A 24,413-nucleotide genomic window follows, 5' to 3' on the forward strand; every position below is an offset into this window, starting at 1 on the left:
ATTGCATGATGGATGTCAGAAGAGCTTCCCCTCATTTACAAAGCTCTAGAGCAGTTCCAGTGAAGGGAACGCCTAAGGCGTCAGCATACCAAGATATTTTGGACAATTTCATGCTCCCAACTTTTTGGGAGCAGTTTGGGAATGGCCCCTTCCTCTTCCAACATGACTGCACACCAGTGCATAAAGAAATGGATGAGCGAGCTTGGGGTGGCCTGCACAGAGACCTGACCTCAACCCAATAGAATACATTTGGGATGAATTAGAGCGGAGACTGCGAGCCAGGCCATCTTGTCCAACATCAATGCCTGAACTCACAAAAGCGCTTCTGGAAATATGGTCAAACGTCACCATAGACACACTCCTAAACCTTGTGGACGGCCTTACCAGAAGAGTTGAAGCTGTTATAGCTGCAAAGGGTGGGCCAACTCAATATTGAACCCTACAGACTAAGACTGGGATGCCATTAAAGTTCATGTGCTTGTAAAGGCAGGCGTCTCAATACATTTGACAATTAAGTGTATTTTCTAAAATGGGAAGACAAAAAAAAAAATAGTGAGGCCTCATTTGGTAAACCAAATGTTTTTTCTCCTATCTTAGACCAATGCCATGCCCAGTATTGGTGCAGAAGCTTATGGATGGAATCACAGGGACAGAGGCTTCTGACACACCCAGAAATGAGTATGAAAAAAATTCAGCTGGCAGATACAGGGCTCGATCACATGTGTAGCAACTCTTACTGTCCCTCAATCAGTGGTGGATTGCTCTTCAGAGGATGTTTGGCAAGCATTAAGGTGATAGGTCACCTCCTAAACTCATGATTTAACCCTGTACATGGTGCACTGCTGGTTGTGAAGTGGCCCCATAGCCTTGAATTGGTCGCATTCAGCGAAAAAACGACCCACCAAATATAATATGCTGTTTCATTTTTGCCACAGCTGTGACATGTACAGTGGGGGGAACATTATTTGATCCCCTACAGATTTTGTAAGTTTGCCCACTTACAAAGAAATTATCAGTCTATAACTTGTATCATTGGTGTATTTTAACCACTTTCAGCCCCGGACCATTTTGCTGGCTTAAGACCAGACCACTTTTTGCGATGCGGCACTGCGTCGCTTTAACTGACAATTGCGCGGTCGTGCGAGGTGGCTCCCAAACAAAATTGACATCCTTTTTTTCCCACAAATAGAGCTTTCTTTTGGTGGTATTTGATCACCTCTGCGTTTTTTATTTTTTGCGCTATAAACAAAAATGGAGCGACAATTTTGAAAAAAAAACATTATTTTTTACTCTTTGTTATAATAAATATCCCCCAAAAATATATAAAAAAACATTTTTTTCCCTCAGTTTAGGCCGATACGTATTCTTCTACATATTTTTGATAAAAAAAATCGCAATAAGTGATTATTGATTGGTTTGCGCAAAATTTATAGCGTTTACAAAATAGGGGATAGTTTTATGGCATTTTTATTAATAATTTTTTTTTTTTACTAGTAATGGCGGCGATCAGTGATTTTTATCGTGACTGCGACATTATGGTGGACATTTTTGACACATTTTTGGGACCATTGTCATTTATACAGCTATCAGTGCTATACAAATGCACCGATTCCTGTGTAAATGACACTGGCAGTGAAGGGGTTAACCAGGGGGTGGCAGTGTAGGGGTTAAGTGTTCCTAGGGGTGTGTTACTAACTGTGGGGGGCTGGGCTTTGTGTTAGTGAACACTGATCTCTGCTCCAAATCACATGGAGCAGAAATCAGCGTCACTTGTTGCTAGGCAGAACGGGGAGATGCTGTTTACAACGGCATCTCCCCGTTCAGTCTCCCCGTGAGAAGATCGCGGGTATCCCCGTGGCAGTCAAGTCCGCGGGACCCGCGACCGGACTCACGAGGGTCCCGACCGGCGGCACGCACGCGATGGCAGGGCGGCATATAGAAATGGACGTACCTGTACGCCAATATGCCTGCCCATGCCATTCTGCAGACGTACATCGGCGTGCACTAGTCGGGAACTGGTTAAATGATAGAGACAGAATATCAACCAAAAATCCAGAAAAAAACACATGATACAAATGTTATAAATTGAGTTGCAGTTTAGTGAGTAAAATAAGTATTTGATCTGGCTCCCACAGTAGGTGCTCGGCCATACAAATTTCGAAAGAATTTTCTTTCAAAAAATCGTGTCTAAGAATTTTCGTTCGTATTTCGCACCATTAGTGGGGCTGCAGCAACAGCTGATTTTTGTGCGGCCATCAAATTTGAGGAATCGGACATGTTGGAAATTTTTTTGAAAAGGAACGATTTTCTAATCAATGATGGTAGAATCGTTGTGAGAAATGTAATAAGAAAAAAAAAAATGCGGATGTGCAAGACTAGAAAATTTACGGAGAGAAAAGAAGATTCCCGGCCACAAAAATTCTTTTCTGTAGCAACATGAGGTGAATTTGAAGGCTTGGTTGGCCGAATTTCGAAAATCAATGGTGGCATCATCGGATTACAAAAAAAACCCCAAACTTTCTGATTTTGAAAAGAAAATGTGTTCAAAATTCAACCATGTATGGCCTGCTTAAAGCGGAGGTCCACCCTAAAATGGACCTCCGCTCATCGGAATCCCCCCCCCCTCCGGCGCCACAATCGGCACCTTTCAGGGGGGAGGGGGGTGCAGTTACCTGGATAATACAGGTAACTGCACCCACTTCCGGGCTAGCTCTCTGCGGAAAGGGGCGTACGTTACGCCCCTTTCCGCAAGCGCCCGCCCCCTTCAGCAAGTGCCCCGCTGCCTGCTGGGAAACACACAGCTCCCAGAGGCAGCGGGGACCGTCCGGATTGCGCCGCGCGGCTCGCGCATGCGCAGTAGGCTCCATTTCCTGATTCCCATACCCAAGATGGCGGCGGCACGAGCGAGCGATCGGCTTCGGGTGCCGACATCGCGGGCGCGCTGGACAGGTAAGTGTCACTATTTAAAAGTCAGCAGCTGCAGTATTTGTAGCTGCTGGCTTTTAAAAAAAAAAAAAAAACGCGGAGTCCCGGTGGACTCCCGCTTTAAGAAGGTGCTCCCAACGACAACTCATTATGTGTATAAAAGACACCTGTCCACAGAATCTCTTTCTATCATGGGCAAGACCAAAGAGCTGTCAAAGGACCTCAGGGACAAGACTGTAGACCTACTCAAGGCTGGAATGGGCTACAAGACCATCAGCAAGAAGCTTGGTGAGAAGGAGAGAACTGTTGGAGCGATTATTTGCACATGGAAAAAATGCAAAATCACCAATTGCTTTCAGTCTGGAGCTCCATGCAAGATTTTGCCTCATGGGGTGAGGATGATCATGAGAAAAGTGTGGGATCAGCCCAGAACTACACGGGAGGAGCTTGTGAATGATCTCAAGGCAGTTGGGACCACAGTCACCAAACAAACCATTGGTAACACAATACACCACCATGGATTGAAATCTTGCAGCGCCCCTCCTCAAGAAGACACATGTACAGGTCTGTCTGAAGTTTGCCAATGAACATCTAAATGACTCGGAGAAGGATTGGGAGAAAGTGCTGTGGTCAGATGAGAACAAAAGTGAGCTCTTTGGCATTAACTCGACTCGCTGTGTTTGGAGGGAGAAAAATGCTGACTATGACCCCAAGAACCCCATCCCTACAGTCAATCATGGAGGTGGAAGCATTATGCTCTGGGTCTGTTTCTCTTCTCTCCGACTTTGCCGCATTGAGGGTCCAATGGACGGGGCCATGTATTGTAAAATCATGGATGAGAACCTTCTTCCCTCAGCCAGAACACTGAAGATGGGTCGTGGATGGGTCTTCCAGCATGGCAATGACCCAAAACATACCGCCAAGGCAACAAAGGAGTGGCTCAAGAAGAAGCACATTAAGGCCATGGAGTGGCCTAGCCAGTCTCCAGACCTTAATCCTATAGAAAATTTATGGAGGGGCTGAAACTTCGACTTGCCAAGAGACAGCTAAGAAACCTTAAGGATGTAGAAAAGATATGTAAAGAAGAGCGGACCAAAATCCCTCCTGAGATGTGTGGAAACCTGATCACCAACTACAAGAAACGTCTCACCTCTGTGCTTGCCAGCAAGGGTTTCTCCACCAAGTACTAAGTCATGTTTTGCTTGGGGATAAAATACTTATTTTACTCACTGAACTGCAACTCAATTTATACCATTTGTATCGTGTGTCTTTTCTGGATTTTTGGTTGATATTCTATCTCTATCATTTCAAATACATCTATGATAAAAATAATAGACCCTTAATTTCTTTGTAAGTGGGCAAACGTAGAAAATCTGCAGGAGATCAAATCATTATTTTCCCTTCCATATACAGTCCCGAGAGGCTGCATGCCCTGGTTCAGATGGGTGGTAAAACCAAAGCTCACCTGGTTTTATTGCCCACTAGCAGTAAAAGCAGATGGTTGAGCCAGGGTACTGCCCTCAACCACCTGCCTGAATACAGAAATGTCTCAGCCATTATGCTTTGCTTTGTGGCTGCAACAAAAATGGCAGCACTGCTACAAATGTGATCCATTTAGGTTCATGGGACCGCACCACTGGAAGAAGCTGTCAGCGGGATCCTATCTGTTGAGCTGCTCTTAGAATAGGGGTTCAGGGCTTTGCTGGCTCCATTTTAAATTCCCCAGGGAAATGCTGAGCATGTCTATTGGCTCACCTTCAGTTTCTCGGGGTCCATCTCTTTGGACATTTCTTCTTTCCTCATTTCTGCAATAGTTTTGGGCCCCCTCCTCTCCTTGTGAGCGTTAAATCCCTGGCTGGAGAGCAGGTCTTCAAAATTATCCGCTGGCGGCTTTTGTTTGGGGTCTGCAAACAAAAAAAACAAGAATTTATACATTCGGTTTTACACCTTGACGGGGGGATGGGGGGGCATAAACAGGAACCAACCCCCCTCCATTTTCCTCCTGCAGATGCTAAAAGCCAGCTTCACCTCCTATAAAGTATGGTATGGAGGATGGAGAGCGGGGAAGGGGCCAGTAAAAATGTATTTTACCATCCCCTTCTTTTTCTGAATGAACACAGTGAGTGATTGATACTGATCACTCACTGTGTCCATTTATTACTGATGCATAGTACACTGTTTACTATGCTTCAGTTTGTGAAGGGAAGCCACTCAGCACTGAGCACTTCCCCTTCATTCACTGTCCAGTGCAACTGAGGCTGCAGAGAAAGGGACTTGGGAATTTATGTCCTCAGTCCCTATCGGTCTCAAAAGTGACACCGTCCACTGCCCTACTGACACTGTCCACTGCTTTACTGACACCGTCCATTGTTCATAGTTTCACAGTGACATTTGTTTTATTAAAGGGGTTGTAAAGCTTTGTTTTTTATTTTCTAAATAGGTTCCTTTAAGCTAGTGCATTGTTGGTTCCCTTACCTTTTCCTTCGATTTCCCTTCTAAATGTTTTTTTTCTTTGTCTGAATTTCTCACTTCCAGTTTCTCCTCAGTAAACTTCACACCATCATACGAGCGGTGTTTAGTCAGCCAGAACAGCTTACTGAGGAGGAACAGGAAGTGAGAAATTCAGACAAGGAAGAAAGAAAGAAAGAAAACAAAGAAAAAAAACATTTAGAAGGGAAATCGAAAGGAGAGGTAAGTGAATCAAAAATGCACTAGTTTAAAGGAACCTATTTAGAAAGTAAAAAATTAACCTTTACAACCCCTTTAATCCAAGTATATTTTCTGGATACAAAAATGCTTTTGATTTATTTAACCATGCCCTTTTAAGCCCCTCCCACTGTTAACACAATTTGGCCACACCCACAACTTTTGCACTGGGGCCCACAGGCTTTAAGCTTCACCTCTGGTTACCCTGTCTACAGAGCATGTGACAAGGACTTTCATGGCCGTATCACCAGGTATCAATTTAATGAAAGCTGAAGATTCAAAAATCGCGAAAAATTTCTTTTGACATTACTTTGACTTGTTGAAGCAAATATGCTTGTTTCATTATTTTCCTGATAGGCTGGAAAACTGAAATTCACATTGAACACTCATTAAATAGACAGCAATATCCATTAATATACACACACCAGGGGCGGTTTGGTGTTTCCCCTTGTCGTTGTTTCCGCCGCTTGCTGTGGAAAAGCTAATATTGTAATTCGGTCTATTTTGGGGTGAGGAGTGCGTAGCGTTTTGCTGTGGCTTGGAATGAGCCTGCCAGGCGTATCCTGTATTCGGTTGCCAGCCGTGCTGTGGGGATGGCTTCTGTGGAGAACTCACTGGTGGAAATCCACCTCCACATCCTGTTGGCGTTGTGGGTTTACTTGCAAAAGCGGAGCCACCTGAAAAAAAGAGGATGGACTAAGCATTACCATGTTCTGCATTAGGTACAAGGACATTAGCTTAGAACTTCCATATTTAGGAACACTATCATCATTTAAATGTTACAAAGAATATAACGGAATATGTAAAAAGGAAATCAAGCACGCAAAAATTTAAAACAAATGACAGATTGCAAAAGATAGTAGGACAAACCCTCAAAAATTCTTCAAATATATTAGTAAAAAGGTCAGGTCTGAGCATGTAGGCCCTTTACAAAATAATCTAGAGTGGGTGACTGGGGACACAGAGAAGGAAAATTTATTAAATAGATTCTTCAGCTCTGTGTATGCAAAGGAGCATGGGGGAGCTCATGTCCATAATGGGGGTGGTAGTGACACAGCCCCAAATGATCCACAATGACTCAAAATTGATATGGTCTAGAAATATTTAGACAGAATAAAGGTGAATAAAGCACTTAGACCAGATGGTATCCACCCACGGATCCTAAAAGAATTGAGCTCTGTCATTTTAATGCCATTTTTTCAAATTTTTAGGGACTGGAATGGTACCACTGGATTGGCGTAGGGCCAATGTGGTGCCCATATTTAAAAAGGGATAAAAGTCTTTACCAAGTAATTATAGACCTGTTATTTAGCTTCTATAGTCGGGAAGATACTGGAGAGTTTAATAAAAGACCACATAGACGAGTTTTTGCTGGAAAAAAATATTTTAAGCAACAGACAGCATGGATTCATGAAAGACAGAAGTTGTCAAACAAACCTGATTTCTTTTCATGAGGAGGTAAGTAAAACCTTGGACAGAGGGGTGGCGGTGGACGTGGTATACCTGGATTTTGCAAAAGCGTTTGACACAGTTGCCCACACACGGCTCATGTGTAAGGTAAAGTCTACAGGCCTGGAAAGATCAGTTTGTAAATGGATAGAAAGCTGGCTACAAGACAGAATTCAGAGAGAAGTGCTTAATGACTCCTTTGCCCTGTACACACGGTCGGACATTCTGAAGGAAAAGGTCCGATTGGATTATATTGTCGGAAAATCCGATCGTGTGTGGGCTCTATCGGACTTTTTCCGTCGGACATTCTAAAATCCGATTGGACTTTTTCTTCTAGAGTATTCTGCCACGCATGCTCAGATTAAATTACAAGACCAAAGCTATTGGCTACTGGCATCTACGTGGTCCCGTCATATGCAATGAAAGTCACCTCGTTTTGAACTATCGTATTTTCCGACAACTTTGTCCGACTGTGTGTATGCAACACAAGTTTCGGCCAAAGTCCGTCGGAAAAAATCAGATGGATTTTTTTGGTCGGAATGTCCGACCGCGTGTACAGGGCATAACTCTGAATGGTCTAAGGTTATCAGTGGGTTCAGTGTTGGGACCCTTACAAATAGAGCTTTCTTTTGGTGGTATTTGATCACCTCTGCGTTTTTTATTTTTTGAGCTATAAATAGAAAAAAAAAGACAATTTTGAAAAAAAAAATATATTTTTTACTTACTGCTATAAAAACCTGTGCAATAAATTTAGACATATTTGTGGTAAAAAAATTCCAATAAGCATATATTGATTGGTTTGTGAAAAAGTTATAGCGCCTACAAACTATGGGATATATTTATGGAATTTTTACTTATCTTTTTTTTCCTAGTAATGGCGATGATCAGCAACTTATAGTGGGACTGAAATATTGCGGCAGATAAATCAGACACTAACTGACACCTTTGACACTTTTTTGGGGGAACCAGTGACACTAATACAGTGATCAGTGCTAAAAATATCCACTGTCACTGTACTAAAGACGCTGGCTGGGAAGGGGTTAACAGCGGGGGCAATCAAAGGGTTAACTGTGTGCCTAGCCAGTGTTTTTGTACAGTGCGGGGAGGTGCTTTAAAATAGGGAAGACATGGATCCTAATCCATGCTTTGCAGGAACACAGGATCCATGCATTCCCTACTGACAGACCGGCAATCTGCCTTGTTTACATAGGCAGACCACCGTTCTGCCTCTGTAACGAATGATCGGCCTCTGTAAGGAATAAAAAAAAAAAACACAAAAACATTTTACCTGGAAGATTTGCTCCTAGGTTTCCAAGGTCGGCAAATGGATCAAGGCTCTGTGGCTTGGCTTGGTGCAATGGTGTGCCATGGGGGGAGCCTGTAGGAGTTGTGGCACCTGATCTGCTTCCAACGCCTAAACCACCTGCGTAAAGTTAAAGAATTTGACTGATTAGAACATTGTACATTTTTATCATTGCAGTATCAAAGTCAGCTGCTAAGTCATTTATGGGGTATGCCTCACCAAAAAAAAATGGTGAAGATGCAGGACTGGCCACTTCTGGACCACAGGGCAGTCTGAGTGCATTGACGTTTACAGTAACTGCCTTTTCCACTGAAAGGGTGCATCGTGCCTAATTCTCAGAATTCAGCTTTAAAAGCTCAATTCCCGGAATTCAGCTCCTTTGTAAAAAATGAAGGCACACTATGGGGTTGATTTACTAAAGGAAAATTGCAGTTGCTCCAGAGCTTAGTCAAGGAGCAGAAGCTCTGCTGACTTCCATCATCCAATCACATGCAAGCAAAAATGCTATTTTTTTTTTTTCCTTGCATGTGATTGGGTATTCTTTGCAAAGAGAATCTTTAACTCCTTTACAGAGCTCTGGAGGCTTTGCAAAGTGCACAGTCTATTTGCCTTTACTAAACCAATCCAATGAGTTAAGTCCAGTGAGGTGCATGACACCTCCCGAGCTTAGCTCTATTTATATCTGACAGTTTTGTAGTATTCCTGGAAGACTGTAGGTCGTGAGAGAGCGCCGCTGATCCTTCTGAGCTCTGCATCTCAGAGGAAAGCTGCTGCAGCAGCCCTGCTAGCTCCGCCCCTCCTTCCCAATCACAGAAGCCTTGGTATTATGTGACCCCCAAAGGCTTCTGTGAATGGGCAGCAGAGATGAAGGGTGGGCATAGCTGCTCTGTGTGATTCTCTCCTCTCAGATCCCCTGAGAGGTTCTCTCTTGGCAGAGTAAAAAATCTGTCAAATGTAAATAATATAAATAAGCCCAGGAGATGTCATGCAGCTTCCTTGGGCTTAACTCGTAGCGTGCCATCACTTTTCACAAAATGGATGAATTACTGGAATTTAGCTTGAGGCTGGGTTCACACCACAGTCGCATGCGGCTCACAGCGGGGGTCCGGTGCGTCCCCATTCAGCTTTTCAAGTCCGATTTAAGCCCACATTTTTGGCTGAATTCGGAGCTGAATTTGACCAAAAGAAGCACAGGGCTCCCGTGCAAATTCGTGATACAGGCTCCATAGAGAGCCCTGTATTGCGAATTGGATACAGGGAACCGCATCCAATTCGAAATAGTTTTAACCCAGCCTTAAAGTGATGCTATAGGTTCAGGAGGTTGTTTTTAAAAATAACAAACCTGTTATACATCCCTTCCCTGTGCAGTGGTTTTGCACAGAGCCGTCCCGATCCTCCTCTTCCCGGGTCCCCCACCACCAATGGTTCCTGCTGCTGTGTCTCGGCCAATAAAGAAAGAGGCCCAGATGAGACGAGGCTCCCATGGATTGAGGGATGGAGCTAAACACTGAAGGTTTTTGACCTTCATGCAAACAATGCATGAAGGTAAAAATAAAAAAGCCTTCAACCTCTACAACCACCTCAAAGTAGAAATGAAGGAATACAAATTGCAGTTTAGGCTCTTTATTGCAGAAGAAACATGCAACGTCTCTCCTTCAATAAAATACACCCATACCTCCCAACATTTTGAGATGGGAATGAGAGACACCTACTAGCAGCTAGACTTATGTAGGCATAAGACATGCCCCCTGCCACGTCCCCTTAACCACTTAAGCCCCGGACCATTTGGCTGGCCAAAGACCAGACCACTTTTTGCGATTCGGCACTGTGTTGCTTTAACTGACAATTGCGCAGCCGTGGAACGTGGCTCCCAAACAAAAATTTACGTCCTTTTCTTCCCACAAATAGAGCTTTCTTTTGGTGGTTTTTGATCACCCCTGTGGTTTTTATTTTTTGCGTTATAAACAAAAAAAGAGCGACAATTTTGAAAAAAAAAAACGCATTATTTTTAACTTTTTGCTATAATAAATATTCCCAAAAAATATATAAAAAAAAATGTTTTTCCCTCAGTTTAGGTCGATAAGTATTCTTCTACATATTTTTGGCAAAAAAAAAAAAAAATCGCAATTGATTGCTTTGCGCAAAAGTTATAGCGTCTACAAAATAGGGCATAGATTTATGGCATTTTTATTAATAATTTTACTAGTAATGGTGGCGATCAGTGATTTTTATCTTGATTGCGACACTATGGCAGACACGTCAGACAATTTTAACACATTTTTGGGACCATTGGCATTAATACAGCGATCAGTGCAATTAAAATTGCATTGATTACGGTAAAAACGTCACTGGCAGTGAAGGGGTTAACACTAAGGGGCAGGGGAGGGGTTAATATGTATCCTAGGGAGTGTTCTAACTGAAGGGGGAGGGGACTGTGCAGGGAAACTAACAGATCACTGTTCATACTCTGTATGAACAGACGATCTGTCAGTTCACTGCTCAGAGACCCGGAAGATCCGGTGGCGTGCAAGCTCCCCCTAGTGGCCGTTTATGCTACTGACGTAGCATAACGGCGATTCGCGCAGCCGAATAAACTGCGGCGGCTGGTCGGCATGTGGTTAAAGGAGAATTAACCAAAAAAAAAGTCAATTAAATCCTCAAGAACTTTTTTTTTTACCACTAATATTCCTTTATATTGGCCTTAAAAATTTACAAATGCAGCAATTTAGAAATTGGATGGTTTAGCACTGGGAAACACTTTTTGAAAGATAAAAAGTGCATTTTATATACAACTATATAGATCAGACCAAAATGAGGGACAAAAGAGGTGGGGCAGAGGGACAGTCCCTTTGAAATCAGGGACAGTCCCTCGAAATCAGGGACAGTCCCTCGAAATCAGGGACAGTTGGGAGCTATGTACACCTACCTGCCTGTACGCAATCCTCTGCAGAATATACACAGATCCGCATATGACCGCACTCAATAGCATGCGTGGCCAATCAAAACGGTTAAAAACCCCCTGGAAGAAAATGTTGGAGCAGGACCTTGCAAGCGTCAAACCATTAGAGCTTTAGTTGAGTATTTGTGACTTTAGTTGTGCTTTAAAGGACTTCTCTGGAGCCTCTCCCACCTTCTGTAACTCCTTACCCCAGTCTGTCCGGCGAGCTCCTTTTCTGTCCACCTTTTCGGCAAACCCTGAAATCTCCCTTCTTCAGGCAAGCCAATCCCATCTCAGTGAACAACTGAATTTACTTTCTTGAACAGCTCATCCCCACACAATTATAATTTTCTATCACTTGCCCTTTATGATTAAAGTCCTCCTAACCTTCTCGTCTTGGATTGTAACGTACCTGTCCTGTACTGCCTTCCAAAGCCTTGGAAAACGAAGTTGAACAATAAAAACCAAAGAAAAAAAAAAATGTCGAGTTTTACCTTGAGACGGAGCGCCCCAGTCCCACGCTGAAGACACGTCTGGTTGGATAGACACAGAAGGAGGAGCTGAAGAAAAAAATGAAATCAAATATATGCATAATTTCTGCTTTATTTATAGCAATTTACAGAATTTGTTCCAGGTGAAACTTTATTTACACTAAGCAGTCTATTTATAAAAATAAAATGTAATGTGCTGTCACATATAATCCTCATAATGGGTCTAATATGTTTTATTTTCTATGGCTGTCAGCTCCTTCTAGTGGTCATAAAGCAGTATTTTCCTGAAATACAGCAAATCTGGAAAATACTGCATAATGGCCACTGGGTGGAGAAGAAGAAACACCTATTAGGCACATTAAAGCGGATTTCCGATTAAAAAAATATTAATTTTTAAATTGATCCTATCATTATTACTAATACAATTCAAAAACGACTATACAATGTTTATTATGTATTTAGCAAAAATATAAATTTCTTACTGAATGTTTGCTGCCTCCTGTTGTGGCCGTTGCCATCATTATTGTGGGCATGTGAAGCCCAATTGAGATCTCTTCCTGGATTCATTTTGGAGAGGTACATGCTGGGTAACCAGCATGCGCCTCTCGATCTCGCGCATGCCCGATTCACCAGGCCGCATCGCAGATTTTTTTCTAAAGTGGCCATAACAACAGGCAGTGACAGAGGAAGGTCCCGCCCTGTTGTTATGGCAACATCACAGTACTGCCCACAGACTCCTAGGAAATGTCATCATGTCAGCACAAGGAGGAAGAGATGAGGAGCCCTGCGGACCAGGAAGTGGCAGATTAGGAGGACTACATAGCAACAGGGCGATTCTGGTAAGTATAAAAAAAAAAAATTTCCTCCAAATGTTTTTTTTTCGGTTTTAGAAGAGCCTGATTCTGAAAAAAAAAAGGGTTGAACTCCGCATTAAAGAGTAACTCCACTTTTGCTGAAAAAAACTCCCCAAAAAATATATCATATTTACTTGTTTTACACTTTTTTTTTCACACTTCTTCAGTTACTTCCTGGTTCCAGGCCTAGGCAAATGATGTCACACATCCAAGAAGTCTTCAGGAGAGGATGAGGGTCTTTTTCTGCTAAGCACACCCTTCCTGGCTGCAGGCCTGAGCTAAGAGCAGATGGATTCCAGGAAGTAAATGCTACATGAATCATTCACCCTTACTCAAGATGGCCGCCGCTGCAAATGCTAGTAGGGCGTTTTCCAAAGTGATTTGATTTCTCAACAAAATAAAGAGTGGAGACATGGATGGATGGATGGATGGAGGAATTCGTTTTGAATATTAAAAAAGAATTGGCATGAGGGAGATATGGCAGAATTACGGGCCAGGGAGCAATTCCATAGGTGTTATTGGAAGGGTCTCCTAGGTGGGCCGGCTTCTGGTAAAGTGTGACATGGACCCCAAGAATGACCCAAGAATAACAAACCAATAGTCACCAGTTCGAACTGGAAAATCATTTGACTGATGACTGTGAAGAAATAATGAAAGTTCTTAGTATGAACCTTCTGATACATTAATATACAGTATGTTATTACAGAAACAAGCCACATAGAACCACACACCTTCAGAAAAACTTCCATTCACGTTAAGCTGCAGGTTAAAGTCTAAGTTTAGTTATTTTTACTTTTTTCAACCAGCACAAGGAATGCTACTTACATTGAGTCCATGTAACACTGAGTCCAATTAACACTGAGTCCATGTAACACTGTTTTCATGTAACATTGAGTCCATGTAACACTGTTTTCATGTAACATTGAGTCCATGTAACACTGTTTTCATGTAACACTGAGTCCATGTAACACTGTTTTCATGTAACACTGAGTCCATGTAACACTGTTTTCATGTAACACTGAGTCCATGTAACACTGTTTTCATGTAACACTGAGTCCATGTAACATTGAGTCCATGTAATACTGAGTCCAATTAACACTGAATCCAATTAACACTGAGTCCATGTAACATCGAGTCCATGTAACATCGAGTCCATGTAACATCGAGTCCATGTAACACTGAGTCCATGTAACATTGAGTCCATGTAACACTGAGTCCATGTAACATTGAGTCCATGTAACATTGAGTCCATGTAACACTGAGTCCATGTAACACTGAGTCCATGTAACATTGAGTCCATGTAACACTGAGTCCATGTAACATTGAGTCCATGTAACATTGAGTCCATGTAACATTGAGTCTATGTAACATTGAGTCCATGTAACATTGAGTCCATGTAACACTGAGTCCATGTAACATTGAGTCCATGTAACTCTGAGTCCATGTAACATTGAGTCCATGTAACATTGAGTCATCTATGTAACATTGAGTCTATTGAGTCCATGTATTGAGTCACTGATCCAACATGGAAGTGGCACGACTTCATGTCCGAATTCCATGCGACTTCAATGAAGAGGATCCGACTTTGAGATGATTGTGACTTGTCTTTTGACCAATCAAAACAATTCCTTTGCTTTTGGTATCGATAAGTCCTCACACCAAATTTATAGAAAAAAAAATAAAAAAGACTTGGGGTCCTTCCCCAAGACCATACCATGGATTTCAAAAGGAAAACCCCACACCAAAAAGAAAAGGGCGTGGGTTTCCCCAAAACCCATACCAGAATCTTATCCGAGCACGCAGCCCGGCAGGTCAGGAAAGGGGGGGGGAGGGGGCAAGGGAGCACCCCACTCCTGGACCATACCACATGCCCTCAACATGGAGGGTGGGTGCTTTGGGGCAGGGGGGTTCTGCTGATGTCTCCTTATATTGGCGAGGTGTTCCCCCTCTGCCAATATCTTCTTCCTTTGCCGCCGACCCGCTAAAAATAAAAAATAAAAATGGTCCTCCTTCGACGCTGGCTCCCGCCGTTGAGTCAGCTCCAGTATCTGCCAGTTCTTATATAGCCACGACACCGGATGGCCCCATGTCTTTACACTTGCAGAATAGAACTTGAAGTTCTAGTTGACACTTTTCCAATTTGGAGCAAATTTCCATGACAAATCTCTAGCAAGAGCAAAGTTGCAGTGGTGAGTCTACACTCTACAGCAAGAGCTCTGCAAGTCTACAGCATGAAAATTCAGCCCTGTGGTGGGAGGACTATTGCACAATATAACGGAACCAGAACTTTCATTTCCATCATTTCCAAACTTGCAGCTCAATTGCTTGCTACCTGGGATGCCAAGCTACTGCCGAATGGTTTCCCGGGATAAGCCCGGGAAACACTGAGAAGCGACGGGAGGGCAAGGGATGGAGGCTCCAGCTGATTGACAGCCTCGGCTGTGTACCTGTGTGCTGTATGAAGGGGGTGTTTCCCTTCTCTCCAATAAGCTCTCAGCTCTCCCCACTGATATAACTTCAGCTCTCCGCCCCCTGCTTTTCTGAGCTGAGAGATCCTGTGTAAATTCTGCAATTTGAATTGATGTAGGGGGAATACGGCTTCAGATAAACAGGTACAACTTATGTAGGGTGATTTGTTTAATCTCCGTTTATCACCTGTGTATAGTCATTTCACTGGGTATATGTAAGGGTTTAAAACCACTTTAACTGCTCTACCCTGACAAAGTGTTACTAAACCCAGGAGCCTGCATTCACTATATCGGGTCTCCCACAGAACATGGAAATGCAATTAATTTAGTAAATATAAACTGCTAAATACCTTTCCACATCAGCAGTATATAGCAGTCTTGTGACTTTTGTGAGGTCTGATTAAAGCTTGTAGGAGGAGTTTTCATTCCTTTTCTGTTTGTCCTTTGAGGCTGCAGGACCCCTGACCCTCTGTTTGCACAGTACTGATTGGCCCTGTGCTGATCTCATGCACCCTCCCAAGAAAAAAAAAAACTCTCTAGCAATACACAGCAAACTGAGCATGTGCAGCGTGCCCCCAAGGCTCTGTTCTATCAGCAGTTGGATTGGGGACAGTGGAAGGAGAGGATCAGAAAAGACAAGATCAAACAGCATTTTTACACAATGCGGAGGATTAACCCCTTAGGTTCCACAGTGAGTATAACAAGCATGCTTTACTGCATATACAGACTGAGTTTACTGTTGTGGGTTTACTAACAATTTAACAGTTAGGTACAAGCCCTGTGTGCTATGTGTGCCCACTCCCATTCCTTTACATGCCATTGCTCAACAGATCTGGACTAGGGAAGTAAAAAAGTGCAGATACCGGACTTTATCAAGTCAGCATAATGTAGCTGGGGGCAGTATAGACACTACAGGTTCTCTTAGGCCGTCAGAGCTGATTAGTCACCTTGTCTATAGTTAGTGATTTCCACAACTTCCTGTATTAAAGCAATATCCCCGTTTCCATTCGTTTAGAATCCCTCTATAATTACATCACGACATAGGTCACAACGGTTTACCCATGTTGAATGGATCCACTTGGACTGTCGGGCTGGGGGAGGGGCTCCTCGCGGCTTGCAGAAAGGGGTCTCCCGCTGTGGCATTTGGAGCACTGAGGAAGGTGCCAAGTAGGTCCTTAGCTGGCTGCTTCGGACTCGATCCAAATGGATCAAATGTGGACGCTGTGGAGGATACAGAAAGTTATCATGAGCAATGCTGCAAGGCGATGACATCACTAGTCCTGTGACAGGAGAACGGTGCGCAATCTGTGATCTCATCTCTGTGATAAGTGTGGGGCCGGAAGGTGGAGGATCAGCACACTTCCCTGCCCACCCCTGCGCCGAAAGGATACCCAATTATTGTTATTAACAAAGATTAATTGCTGATCACTGAAGACCTCCAGTATTTCCCTAGAGCAATTACACATTTTACACTATTTATTCTGTATGTATGGACTCTGCACAGTACCACTTCTCTTATCCTGTATGCTGGGTGTGATTCTCAGTATCTGTTCTTGTTCTGTATGTATGGACTCTGCACAGTACTACTTCTCTTGTCCTGTATGTCGGGTGTAATACTCAGTATCTGTTCTTGTTCTGTATGTATGGACTCTGCACAGTACTACTTCTCTTGTCCTGTATGTCGGATGTAATACTCAGTATCTGTTCTTGTTCTGTATGTATGGACTCTGCACAGTACTACTTCTCTTGTCCTGTATGCCGGGTGTAATACTCAGTATCTGTTCTTATTCTGTATGTATGGACTCTGCACAGTACTACTTCTCTTGTTTTGTATGCTGAGTGTAATTCTCAGTATCTGTTCTTATTCTGTATGTAAGGACTCTGCACAGTACCACTTCTCTTGTTCTGTATACCGGGTGTAATTCTCAGTATATGATCCTATTCTGTATGTATGGACTATGCACAGTAGCACTTCTCTTGTCCTGTATGATGGATGTAATTCTCAGTATCTGTTCTTATTCTGAATGTAAGGACTCTTCACAGTATTACTTCTCTTGTCCTGTATGCTGGGTGTAATTCTCAGTATATGATCCTATTCTGTATGTAAGGACTCTGCACAGTACCACTTCTCTTGTTCTGTATGCCGGGTGTAATTCTCAGTATATGATCCTATTCTGTATGTATGGACTCTGCACAGTACTACTTCTCTTGTCCTGTATGGTAGGTGTAATTCTCAGTATCTGTTCTTATTCTGAATGTATGGACTCTGCACAGTACCACTTCTCTTGTCCTGTATGCCGGGTGTAATTCTCAGTATATGATCTATTTCTGTATGTATGAACATTGCATAGTACCACTTCTCTTGTTTTGTATGCTGGGTGTAATTCTCAGTATATGATCCTATTCTGTATGTATGGACTCTGCACAGCGCCAATTTACTTGTCCTTAATGCAAGGCATAATTCTAATGCCGCGTACACACAAGCGGATTTTCCATCGGAAAAAAATTGGATGTTTTTTCCGACGAATTCCGCTCAAGCTTGGCTTGCATACACACGGTTACAGAAAAGAACGCGGTGACGTACAACACTACGACAAGCCAAGAAAATGAAGTAATATGCTTCCGAGCATGCCTCGAATTGTTTCCGAGCATGCGTAGGAATTTTGCGCGTTGGAATTGCATACAGACGAATGGCAACGGAAACTTTTTCCGTTGGAAAAATAGCGAACCTTCTCTCAATCTTTCCGATGGAGCCAACACACGGTCGCATTTTCTGACCAAAAGCTCCCATCGGTCTTTTGCTGGTGGCATTTCCAATAGTGTGTACGCAGCATTAGTGTTGTTCTGTATCTATCTAAACCTTCCTCACTACTCTAAACTAAAAAAATATCAGAAATTCACTTTAAAATGTGACTACCCTGTACATCTTAGGAGGCTAAACTTGGAAAAAAAATGATGACCTAGGCAAAAAAATAAATAATAATAAAATAAAAGAATCTATAGCAAATTATTTAAAGGGCATTTGGAAGAACACAAACCAGTGAATGCTCCTCTTTACCTTCTCCTATCTTTGGAGACTGGGACGGAGAAGAGGACGCCGCAGACCGCCGTGGCGTTGAATGTGCTGAACCAATTCCACCGCTCTGAAAAACGGTTTCCCCGGGCGCCTGAGAAGCTCCAAACAGGTCATACAGAAGGTCTGAGTTGGAAGGTGGTGCCAAGGGTTGTGACGCAGGAGCAGCAGCCGCCGCCGCCGAACTCCCATCGAGAAACAACAGGTCAACATCTTCCGGAGGAGCCTGGGGAGCTGTGCTAGGGAGTTCTGTGCTTTTGTGCTTTGGGGTTCCGTGATGTTTTTCTCCACTGGTGTTGCTGTGTTGGCTTGAAAGAGATAGAAGTTCGTCGTCTGATGGCTCACTTTCATCATGTACTAGCACAGCTCGATCTTCTGATACCGGATGAGAAGTGGACTTGTCTGACTTCTGGTCTGAGGGATCAAAGCAAATGTCAATGTAAAGATGTACAATGAAATAAAGCAAACCTGTTGTGTCGCCATTAATGGAAAAAGCACGGGTTTGTTTTAAACAATAGAAAGAAGAGGGAATATGCATAGATTCATAGTCCTGCCATGACTTAGCATGGTGGCAACACCAGAGATAAAGCAAAGGTTTCTCATTTGTTCCTTGTGAAGTCATTCAGGGGCTGCCTCAAAGACATTAGATTAGGGCAGTGATTCTCAACTAGGGTTCCTCCAGAGGTTGTTAGGGGTTCCCTCAGCATTGGGCAATTTCTGCCTCTCAGATAAGTTCCCACTCAAACCATTGATCTTTTTAGCTATCTGTAAGGAGGTAATTCTTCCCAATGACCACAAGCATAAGGACCATTCTTCCCACTGACCATCACACTAATGTATCATGAGTTGTAGATCTCAAATTTTTAGCAGGAGTTCCCCGAGACCAAAGAACTATTTCAAGGGTTTCTCTGTGTTGAAAAGGTTGAGAAAGGCTGGATTAGGGTTTCTCAACCAGGGTTCCTCCAGAGGTTTCTAGGGGTTCCTTAAGCAATAAGCAAATTCTACCTCTCAGATAAGTCCCCACTCACACCATTCATCTTGATAACTCTGTAAGGGGGGGGGGGGGTAATTCTTCATAATGAACACAAATAAGGAACATTCTTCCCACTGAATGTCGCACTAATGTATCATGTGTTGTAGATATAGTCATTTTTAGCAGGGGTTCCCTGAGACTGGAAAGTTCTTTCAAGGGTTCCTCTGTGTTGACAAGGTTGAGAAAGGCTTAGATCATAGCCTATCCATCACTCAATAAGTATGGGTTTCCATATACATGAAATGACCATTACCTTACATTGATGCTTTTGGCCAACCAGCCTAATGCTGTCCATACACTATACGAAAAATCGGGTGAAATTCGGTCATTTGGCCAGTTAATGGGCACAAAATCGATAATTGTTGGGATGTTTTTGAGCCGAAAAAACAAAGGACAAGTTTGGAAATTTTCTGCCGAACGAACATTAAGGCCGCGTACACACGGGCGGACTGTTCGCCCAACCTTGTCCGCTGAACAGTGTTTGGGCGGACAGTCCGCTCGTGTGTGGGGCTTCAGCGGACAGTTTCAGCGGACAGTTGGACGAACAAGGTCTTACGGAAATTCCGAAAAACTGTCCGCTGAAACAAGGTTTCAGCGGACTGTTCGCTCGTGTGTAGGCTTGTTCGGCCAACTAAGTCTCGCGCATGCTCAGAAAGGATTTCCACGTCGGAAGGTTGCATTGCAGTGTATTGGACGTCGAAATTTTCATCCCGTCGTGCGCGCCGTTCACGTCATCGCGCACGGTTTCAGCAAACTGTTCGTCCGTCGTGTGTGGCCATGTCCGTCCATGCTAAGTTTGAGCGGACTGTTTGCCGAAACTGTTGGACGGACAAAGTTGGGCGAACAGTCCGCGCGTGTGTACGCGGCCTAAGTTTAAAGGTTGATGTGTTTCCCTTCTGAACTGTTTGCACTAAGTATATGTAAAAAACGAACAAAAAATTGATTCATTTATGTCCACTGAGCAATTTATCGGTCATTACATGATGCCACTATTGTTTGCTCTCACGGCCGAATGTCCATTTTTTGAAAAAATGGGTATAGCCGATTTTTCGTATAGTGTATGGCCAGCATTAAAGTGATTGTAACGTCAGAAGGTTTTTAATCTTAATGCATTCTATGCATTAAGATAAAAAGCCTTGTGTGTGTAGAAGCTCCGAGAAGCTTCTACACACAGCTCCGAGAAGCCCTGTCTCGGAGCTGTAAAGCGGGCGCGAGTCACGTGACCGGCCTGAAGATAGCTCTAAAGAGGTATTTACAAGCCTCGTTTTTAGAAATGACTTATATAGTGTGGTATGCCAGGCTCTAATAGAGGGGGGCTGGCAATGACCATTGTAGGTTTTTTTAATAATTTTAATTAATAGAGGTGGGGGGGCGGGAGGGCGGAGACAGAGATGACAGGCAAGGAAGAGGGGGTGAGGGGGAGAGAGGACAGCTGAGAGCAGGCTGCGTTTGACGGGGGGACATACACTGACCACGGTGGTCAGGGCTCAGCATCCCTGATTTCCGTGGTCAGTACAGAGAGTGGGATATGGGAAGTGGCAGGTTCAGGGAGTTTTTTTTTTTACAGTTTAGAGAGGGGCAGATTACATAGCACAAGCACTGTGCTGTTTAATCTGCTTTAAGGGACCAGGATCTGAATTTTTTTTTCTCTGGGTTTAACAAACACTTTAATGCTTTGCAGAATTGCCTGGCTGTTGTCTTTGTAGCTTACGTGGGAATGGTTGTAAATACGTGGCTCATCTGGTTGTTCAAATGAGCCCCTAAAGTGTAAGCCAAGCCATTAAAAAAAAAAAAAAATTTTTATAACATTTCAAATATTTTTCTTTTTAATAGTGACAAATACACAGTACTTTTTTTTTCCTTTAGTTTTGAATAGAGTGGGGAAGGATAAGAACCCATCTGGTTTTCACTACTAACAAACTCCCCTTAGGGAAAAGTGCATTTGTGTATACAGTATATATATTTATATATTACACACACATACAATATAAACAAAAAATAAAACAATACATGACCATTGAAATGCTTAGATTTTCATTGCATATCAGTTTTGCCTTTAAAGTGGTTCTAAAGCCTTAAGGTTTTTTTCACCTTAATGCATTCTATACATTAAAGGGATTGTAAAGTGAATAAAAAAAACCAAAAAAAACAAACATGTTATACTTACCTCCACTGTGCAGCTCATTTTGCACAGAGTGGCCCCAAACCTGCTATTCTGGGGTCCCTCGGCGGCTGTCTCTGCTTCCTCCCTCAGATGCTTCTCACGTTCATGCGAGCTCCCTCGCATGGTAAGAAACATCTGCGGGTGCGCTCCCGTGATACAGCCGGCGGCTATAGCCGCTCGCTGTATCACACGGCCCCGCCCCCCAGCGCTCCGCGTCAGTGGATGTGATTGACAGCAGCGCGAGCCAATGGCTGCGCTGCTTTCCATCCATCCACTCCAGCCAATCAGCGGCCAGGCTGAACGGTGGAAAGGACGTCGGGGGACGAGTGCGGGACTTTCGAGGGGTGAGGTAAGTAAAACGGGGGGGGCTGGGGGCGCAGGCACTGTCAGATGTTTTTTCACCTTAATGCATAAAATGCATTAAGGTGAAAAAACATTTACCTTTACAACCCCTTTAAGATGAAAAATCTTCCGTGCTACAGTTTCCCCCCAGAACCCCCTTTTTCTTACCTGAACCCAATCTGATCCAGCGATGTGCATGTAAATCAAAAGCTGTGACACGGAAGCAGGGGGGGGGGGGGGGCAGAGCCGTGTCCTGCTGTCTGTGTCAATGGACTCAGGAGCGGGACTTGGGAGCGAGCATGCATAGGTGCCCCCATGAAAACCAGCTTTCCAAGGTGAGCACCGGCCAAAAAGGAGGGGTCAGGTGCATCGGTCGGGGTCCCCAGAAGAGGATTGGGGCTGCTCTGTACAAAAGGATTGCACAGAGCACTGAATTAATAGGTTGTGGAGTCCAGGAGTCTCCAAACTTTCTAAACAAAGGGCCAGTTTTCTGTCCTTCAGTTTTTTTTTTTTTTAAATAGATTTTATTGAAGAAAAAGGTGATACATGGAATCACAATAGAGAGTTTACAAAATTTTCTCAAAGTAATGTACATAAGCCAGTAGTCAAGGCACTTATAAACATGGATGCATACGAGTAACTAGGGTAGAAAGAACAGGTGTCTCAAAACACAAATACCATGTTGCAGTAACTGGATGGATCTAGATTGGGGAACCTTGAGATCTACTGGAGGTACCAACAAAAGGGGAAATGGGGGAGGTGGGGGGGGGGAACAATATTGTTACGAAGTCCACAGGACATAGTGAGATGAAGTCTAAGCCCCTGTACACACGGTCGGAGATTTCGACAACCAAATCCGTCGGATCTTGTCTGTCGGATTTTGCCCGTCGGATCTTGTCTGAAACTGTTGCATACACACGGTCGGACTAAGTTGTCGAAAAATCCGATCATTCAGAACGTGATGACGTAATTTCGTTACGATGGGACTATGTTCAGGCTAGTAGCCAATAGCTTTGATGTAGGAATTTGATCTGAGCATGCGTGGCACTTGGTCCGATCAAAGTTCTCTACACATGATCGGAGTATGTCCGATCGAACCAGTTGGTCGGAAAATATTTCCAACAAGTTGGAAAATTGGGTCAGACGGATATTCCGACGGAATCAGTCCGATGCATACCACACACAGTCGGATTATCCGACAACACGGTCCGATAGGACACATTCCGACGGATTCTCCGACCGTGTGTACAAGGGCTAAGACGAAAAGTCTCTTGATCTAGGAGTCAGACATGGGTTGTTTGCTCACGTGCATGACGGAATTGGTTGAGTTTGACGGATGTGAGATAGGGTGAGTATGATGTAAGACTTCTGAAACATCTGGATCCACAAGACAGAAGTGTCAGCTTCTCCAGGAGTGATAGTATGGGGTTCATAGTATGAGAAAGAGAAATTTTCGAAGTTTAATAATTTCTCACTTGATAGGGTCGAATGCATGAAAGCCCACCATTTGGAGTAGAAACGTGCGTTAGATTTTACTTGTTTGAAGTCGGTGTTGATCTTATCCTTGTGGAGCAGATGCAGAAGTTCCCTTTTGAGTTGCGAGATCCATGGGCAGTGAGAGGATGTCCAGTTTAAATTAGCCTTCTGGTAGAGTACAGTCAAGGCCCAGTCTTTGTAGCAAGGGTGGGTGCTAGAGGACCACGGTAACAGTCGGTCGTCCCAGTAACCGAAGATGAGTAGAAGGGGGTCCTTAGGCATCTTCAACAGCGTTATATTGAAGATATATGCTATGACCTGGTCCCAGAAGGTGGAGATAGAGGGGCATGCCCAGAACCGGTGGAAGAGGGATGGTTTTGGTTGGCGGCACATGGGACAGCTGGATGCGCCTAAGTCCTTTTTATCGGAGAGAAAGGGTATGTAAGCCCAGTTGGGTTTCTCTCCAAACCTCATTGGGGATCAGCTGATGTGTTTCTCTGTAACCTAGCAAATGTTTTCCCACTAAGTCTGAATCTGGGAAATCTTTACCCCAGTTGGCAACAGACGATGAGGCGATTCAAAGGGGTAGTCTAACAGTGGCTTGTATATGTCCGAAATTTTGTAAGAGTCACGTTATAGTAGCAGATCCAGAAAGGATGTCTGAAATCTTTTGCGTTCTTCTCTGCAGGAATCCCTCAAGAAACTGACACATTGCACGTAATGAAAAGCATGAGACTGAGGGAGGCAGAAGGTTTCTGCGATGACCGAGAAGTTAAGGGGGCGGCCTGTTTCCATGTTACACAGGGTGGAGAAATTTGTTAGGCCTTTTTGTCACCAAACAGAAAATTGCTTATGCTCCAGTCCTGGTGGGAAGCTAGGGTTTCCTTGAATCGGGAGATGTCTGGACAGAAAGGGTGATCATTTTAGTATTTTTCGCACTTCCCTCCAAGCAATGACTGCGCTTCTGAGAAGATTGTGTTGTAGGGGCGGGGGGATAGATTTTCACTTGCAGTGTAGGAGGGCCACCAAGGAGTAGGGGTGAGTCATTGACGATTCCAGGGAGTAATTTGAGTAGTAAGAGAGTTGAAAAATCCAATCCAGACTTATTCTCAACAGGCAAGAGAGGTTATAGGCTCTAATATTCGTTAGACTAATCCCTCCTTCGCGTCTGAGAAGAAATAGTTTTGCAAA

At 43.6% G+C, this 24,413-nt stretch overlaps 1 protein-coding gene across 3 annotated transcripts in view; it reads right to left on the bottom strand.

The window, feature by feature from the left end:
• The window catches only part of DNAJC6 (DnaJ heat shock protein family (Hsp40) member C6), a 147,281-nt gene that overhangs the window by 12,364 nt on the left and 110,504 nt on the right, over window positions 1–24,413 (bottom strand). For all 3 annotated transcript variants that reach the window (XM_077450542.1, XM_077450543.1, XM_077450541.1), the window contains 6 exons: window positions 18,193–18,621; window positions 16,194–16,355; window positions 11,816–11,881; window positions 8,369–8,503; window positions 6,057–6,308; window positions 4,681–4,829 (listed from right to left, as the gene is read on the bottom strand). In XM_077450542.1, the coding sequence (XP_077306668.1) occupies window positions 4,681–4,829; window positions 6,057–6,308; window positions 8,369–8,503; window positions 11,816–11,881; window positions 16,194–16,355; window positions 18,193–18,621 (1,193 nt within the window). The remainder of the gene's footprint in view (window positions 1–4,680; window positions 4,830–6,056; window positions 6,309–8,368; window positions 8,504–11,815; window positions 11,882–16,193; window positions 16,356–18,192; window positions 18,622–24,413) is intronic.

Source organism: Lithobates pipiens, unplaced genomic scaffold, assembly GCF_037356315.1.
Source record: "Lithobates pipiens isolate NorthernLeopardFrog02 unplaced genomic scaffold, aLitPip1_a1.2 Scaffold_23, whole genome shotgun sequence".
Lineage (NCBI taxonomy): Eukaryota > Metazoa > Chordata > Amphibia > Anura > Ranidae > Lithobates > Lithobates pipiens.